Source organism: Hemibagrus wyckioides, linkage group LG06 (genome assembly GCF_019097595.1).
Source record: "Hemibagrus wyckioides isolate EC202008001 linkage group LG06, SWU_Hwy_1.0, whole genome shotgun sequence".
NCBI lineage: Eukaryota > Metazoa > Chordata > Actinopteri > Siluriformes > Bagridae > Hemibagrus > Hemibagrus wyckioides.
The window spans coordinates 16,261,125-16,267,124 of NC_080715.1; the positions used below are offsets into that span (position 1 = coordinate 16,261,125).

The 6,000-nt window shown below is 38.0% G+C and overlaps 1 protein-coding gene across 1 annotated transcript; it reads left to right on the top strand.

Annotated features, from left to right (window-relative positions):
- The first annotated feature begins 868 nt into the window (after positions 1–868).
- On the top strand, positions 869–5,692 carry evx2 (even-skipped homeobox 2). Its single transcript, XM_058391233.1, has 3 exons — positions 869–1,836; positions 2,457–2,698; positions 3,481–5,692. Exons 1-3 carry the CDS (start codon positions 1,422–1,424, stop codon positions 4,069–4,071), a joined length of 1,248 nt encoding a protein of 415 aa, XP_058247216.1. The 5' UTR covers positions 869–1,421; the 3' UTR covers positions 4,072–5,692.
- Positions 5,693–6,000: the final 308 nt, after the last annotated feature.

The window sequence follows — 6,000 nt, forward strand, 5'->3', positions numbered from 1 at the left end:
ATTAGATATTAATTCGCACATAGTTAGATATATACTATCTTTAGAAACGAAATACACTATAAATATAGGCCAGCAATACAGATAGACGAGCAGAACGAATTTCAGAGATTATTACAGCAATGATTTTGTAACCCACAGGTGTAGACAGACTATCCCTTGTTACCAAATATAAGCTTTATTCCCTGTTCCAACAAAGCATAATTACGACGCTTTGGTAAGAATATTGTGATTTATTAAGGGAAACGCGCGTGTGTTCAAAGTGAAATTGTTTTTCTTAATAAAAAACAAAAAGTACTCCTTTGCACCTCCTTAATTTTCTATCAAAAATTGGATATTGATTCAATAAAGATCTCCATGTAGTTGTAGACTATGCTGGTTAACGTATGTCAAATTTTAATACATTTGTAATAAAAATTCGAAGAAAATTATGCACTTTACATTATACATAAATTGTATTTCTTGTAAATTATTATCCACTTAACATAAATAACACATAACCTTATAACTGGTCTGGCGGCTTTATTTCTTCTTTAACGACAAATTCATATACATTAAAAATACTATAGCTGCAAAAATACATGCACAAATCTATACTTCTAAACAGAATACTATCGTGATTTTCAATGTAGATTGATTACATGACAGTAGCATAAACATGATTGTTTTTTTTATTCTTCTTTTCTTTTTCTTTCTATCTTTAAAGAACGTCTGTTCTTAAACTGCGCACGCCGATACCCTGGAGTAAAGATCTTCAACACCTTTCAGTCCAAAACATCTGAGTGAAATAATCTACTCAAAAAAAAAAAAAAAAGAATCAGAAGGGAGGCAGAGAGGGGGAGCGAGAGTCTAAGCAGAAGGGAGGAACAATAGAGAATCAAAGTATAATGATATTCCTAAATGAAGAGGGAAATGTTGCCGCACTCATTTTATTAATCAGACTGTCAATTTCACCCCAGAGGCCAAACCCAGGAGCCATCTAAAGCAGACGCAGATCAGCGACGGGACAGCAGCTCCTCTCCTCACTTCTCCCCTCTCCCTCCACCTGGATATGTGGCTTTGAGCGAGCTCAGCCCGACTACATCATTCCACTGACAGTCCTGCTCCTATTTATTTGCTTATAAACCTGTTACAATAAATGATCATTCGAGAAGCGTCACGCGCACCTTTAACGACGAAACCGCGAACCACTTTTTTTGATGAATGACATTTCGGACTGGATAAGATGCACGGGTCATTTTGAACAGTCATTCGTTGCCCGCACTGGCATTCGTCTGTTTTTTTCTTTCTTTCTTTCGTCTTGCCCATAAAGGTGTTATATTATTTAGTACCAGTAGCAGAGCTGACGGCGGATTAGCTACGCCACAAATTCATCGGAGTACCAGCGGCGCCGGGACTTGGGCTGTTTTTTTCTGCGCTACTTCATGATGGAGAGGATAAGAAAAGAGATGATTCTGATGGAAAGAGGGCTGCACAGTCCCGTGTCAGGCAAGAGGCTCCCGAACCTCTCCGAGTCAAACGGAAACGCAGTGCTCGAGGCCCTCGAAAATTCTCAGCACGCGGGGCGACTGAGCCCTAGAATCACTTCCGCTTCGCTACACGCTAGCCTGGGCGACGTACCCAGCAAAGGCAAATTTGAAATAGACAGCTTATTCGGAAATCACCACGCCAGCGACAACAGTTCTTCGGCGGAAATCACATCCTCGGAAAACAGGAAGAAATCAAGTCTGTATCCTGAAGTTTCGACAGACTCCGAAATGAATAGCGATGTGGAAGTGGGATGCCCATCTCATCGCTCCCCAAGCAGTGTCAGCCAACACAAGGAAAACAATAATAAAGGTAAAGCACAAATCCCCTTTATTTCGTTTAAGTAATGGATGCTGAGATTTTATCATTTCAACATTATACAAATTATATTTTTTGTCTTAATAGTACGGGAAGCGTATTGGCCTAAGTGTACAAAAACAATACAGAACTAGAGCGTTTGAAATTGATTCCCTATTTAATTGCCTAAAGTCAGATAAAAAATTATTATTATTATTATTATTATTATTATTATTATTATTATTATTATTATTATTATTATTATTATTATTATGTTTAAAATATCATGCTAAAAATAACCTGTTACTAATACAAAACATACAAATAATTATTTGTTGCATTTTATTTACATAATACACGTTAAATAATATCAGAAATAATGCTTTATAAATTTATTGATTTACTTTGGATAAATAGACGCAGTGGGTGCATTACTTATATTTGATTCAGAGATAAATAACCAGGGGAAATTCACACTGTGTAGGCTAAAGTATGTGGCAAAATTCTCATATGTAATTTAATGAAATGTTTAAAATTGTGACATTAATGTAACCAAATAAGCATGTTAACATTTGTCCATCATTTGTCTAAAATCATTTCTTGTCTTGTCTATAATCATTTCTCGTGCTCATTAGGTTTCTCAGATAGTAACTCGGGGACCTCGAGCTCAAGTTCTTCGTCTGTCTCCAATCATAACGGAAACTCCATCGGAAGCTCCACCAACTCAAACTCAGACCAGGTGCGGCGATACCGGACTGCTTTTACCAGGGAACAAATAGGGAGACTGGAGAAAGAATTTTACAGGGAAAACTACGTTTCAAGGCCCAGAAGATGTGAGCTAGCTGCAGCGTTAAACCTACCTGAAACCACGATAAAGGTAATATTTCGTTTCAATGTTGATGGTTAGAAAAAAAGCCAAATACATTTTAAAATGCATAAAAACATTATAGAAATATGTTTTAATATTTATTTTTAAAAATGCATGTTTTCATAATTTTGGAAAAAGGCGTAGCATTTAAAACTTCCCACTCACATGATACACATTTTTTAAATTGAAACAAATTTATTTTATAATACTTTTAAACGTAGATAAAAATATTAAATCTGAAATTGAGATACACGAAAAAACCCCCAGATATAATCCATTTTCGGATTAAGGTGAGAAGCAATTATAAGGTGTAGGAAGCAGTTAAAGTGTATAAATGTGTGAGATTTTTTTTAAAATTCCGCATATTGCGTTATTAAATACTGATTGGTTTACGCTACGTTGGCTTAGGTTATTTTCCTGCGTTTTTGATGTTACCAATTTTGTTTTTTGCACAACAGTTTATAATTTGTTATACTGTAAATAAATTTAACTTATGCTACCTATGCCCTCACGCCATATTACAAAAAATATTTTTCCTAGCAAGTTATAATTTAAAATGTTTTATTATAGATCTCTCCAACTATTCTCTCTCTCTCTCTCTCTCTCTCTCTCTCTGTCTTTCTTCTTCTTCTTCTTCTTCTTCTTCTTCTTCTTGTTTCAGTTTCCCAGCAAATTTACAAGCAAAATGGGAAAACATACGCGAAGACAATCGGATTTTAAAAATTAGGGTCAATCTATACGCAGACTTATTGTTTGTGTGCATGTTTGTGTGTATGTGTATGTTCGTGTAGGTGTGGTTCCAGAACAGGCGAATGAAGGACAAGAGGCAGCGCCTGGCCATGTCCTGGCCACATCCGGCCGATCCCAGCTTCTACACTTACATGATGACGCACGCAGCCGCCACCGGAAGTCTGCCGTACCCGTTCCATTCTCACATGCCCCTGCACTACTACCCGCACGTGGGCGTCACGGCCGCGGCCGCTGCTGCCGCGGCCTCGGGGGCCGCATCATCACCATTCGCCACCTCCATCCGGCCCCTTGACACCTTCCGAGCGCTTTCCCATCCGTATTCGCGTCCAGAGCTACTCTGCAGCTTTCGCCATCCTGGACTGTACCAGTCACCGGCGGGTCTCAACAGTTCGGCTGCAGCAGCGGCTGCAGCGGCTGCGGCGGCGGTGAGCGCACCTTCGGCAAGTGCTTGCTCGTGTCTCAGCTGCCACAGCGGCGGCGCGCTCAGTTCTCGCAGCGCGGGCTCGGACTTCACATGCACGGCGAGCGCGCCCAGGTCCGAAAGCGGATTTCTACCCTATTCGGCTGCTGTATTAAGCAAAACCGCCGTTCCCTCGCCAGATCAAAGAGAGGAAAGCGCGCTTAATAGATAACTTCACATCTGAACATGTAGCGAAAGCTACATTTGATTTTAATCAGCATCGTGTTGTTAGCGCACTCAAAGTACTAAGGACATTTTTCCAAGCCATTCCAAGCAGAATCCATTATACAAAATTATAAAATATAAACAAATATTAAAATGATAACATCCTGAACTAGCGTCACAAACATAAAAGAAAGATTCGGTATCTCGAAAGCTATGTGACTAAATAAACAGCACAGATGTGTGATCCAGCGTCTATTGGATTTTTTTTATATATATATATTTAGTTTTTTCCCCACTTTTCGTCTTCAAATATTATGACAGGGCACACCACTTTCGTGCTGTAAAGAGAAAAATACGGTGCATGTGCAACTTTTAGTGTCTGCTGAGGTACCAGGATGAGGATGATGACGATGCCGTTCAGGGACTCCCTTAATTCCATGGAACTATAGGCGCTGAGACTCTACACTGCTTCCACAGTGTCAATTCTGCTGTTAATAATGTGCAGATTATGACGAAAATTGCCAATCATGCACCTTGATGGAGCTCCTTTGAAAGCGAAAATGTAAGGAACTTCCCTGTTCTGAGACCCGATGTCACATCATAACAACCCGCAGTGGGAAGTCATTAGACGAGGCAGATAAAGGACCTTGTGCTTCACACATTGTTATTGGTGCATATACAGTAACAAACGTGGCATTCGTTATCTGAAGAAATTTAAGGAAGAAAAAACTCCCCTTCCGCTGAGTCCTATTTCCAGTCTCCTTATTGGAGCTTTAGTCGTCGTGGGTAGAATTTTCTCTCAGCTGTGTTCCGCTGATGCGAGCAGCCTCATTAAATACGAACCGATATTTCCATAATGCTCCCAACAGAGACTCTTCACTCACATTGTAACGGGATTATCCGCACAAGCCCAAACTTTAGACAAATTGCTCATGCATTTCTGTCTGCATGTATATTTTTTGTCACATAGATAACATTTTGCCCGTTAGACAACCGCATTTTAACAAACGCAAAACAGCACTTGTATAGCCAGTTATGAATGGTGAGATATTTTGTCATAACATGCATAGTCTAGTTCTGATAGAATTAAACCAAAATACCGACAGCTATGTGAAAAGAACTTTCAACGTTGTATTTATTTATTTATTTCAATGAGTTAGACATCTATTTAATTCAAGTGACTGGATGAATGTTTGAGTTTGTCTTAGGTGCTCTAACAGTTCTACACACTTAATGTCGACACCACAATTTCAAATAAATATCATGGCATCCAAGACAGAATACAGAAATGCAGGACATATACCAAATGGTCATTGTATATAATGCATATTACATTGCTGAGAAAGTTTCGAATGTTAAAGGGTTTTATACATTAGTAGGGGATGCGAAGGGTTGGTTCTCGCTATAGAAACAGTTTGTTCAATAAATGGGAGTTAAAAAAAAAAAACTGTGTTTTGCCCTTCTCCCCAGGATCGCTGTGATTTATGACTCTTTAAATTACGTTTCTGTATTTTAAATATTAACAACTGTATGATTTTTCATATTTTCACTTGAGAAATATGTGCAATATAAAATGTAAATTGTTATTTATTGATGGTGTTTGTTCTTGGGGAAATAAATATTTAAAAAATCGGAATATTGTTGCTTAGCATTTTGTCCCTTCCAAATATCTTGTAAATTCATTTCAACTATCAAAATGAATAGTTAATAAAAGTTAAAAGGGTATTTTCTGAAGTAGGTATCATGCCCTTTCGGCATACAAACTGCTTAAATAAAAAGTTAGTTTGCATTCTGTTTTGTATTACTATTGATAATCGATCATATATTTAAAGGTAATTAGAATAAAACTATATAAATAATTTTATCTTGATTCAACTCATCAGTATGATTGAACTGAGCCGTTATCTGCACAGTGATTTTTTTAATATGAAGAAAG

What these genes read in the sequence shown, in the direction of transcription:
- evx2 (XM_058391233.1), top strand. Translation starts at nt 1,422, where the DNA reads ATGATGGAGAGGATAAGAAAAGAGATGATTCTGATGGAAAGAGGGCTG. An exon ending in CAAGGAAAACAATAATAAAG is followed by an intron (nt 1,837 to 2,456) that starts GTAAAGCACAAA and finishes CGTGCTCATTAG; the next exon opens with GTTTCTCAGATAGTAACTCG. An exon ending in TACCTGAAACCACGATAAAG is followed by an intron (nt 2,699 to 3,480) that starts GTAATATTTCGT and finishes ATGTTCGTGTAG; the next exon opens with GTGTGGTTCCAGAACAGGCG.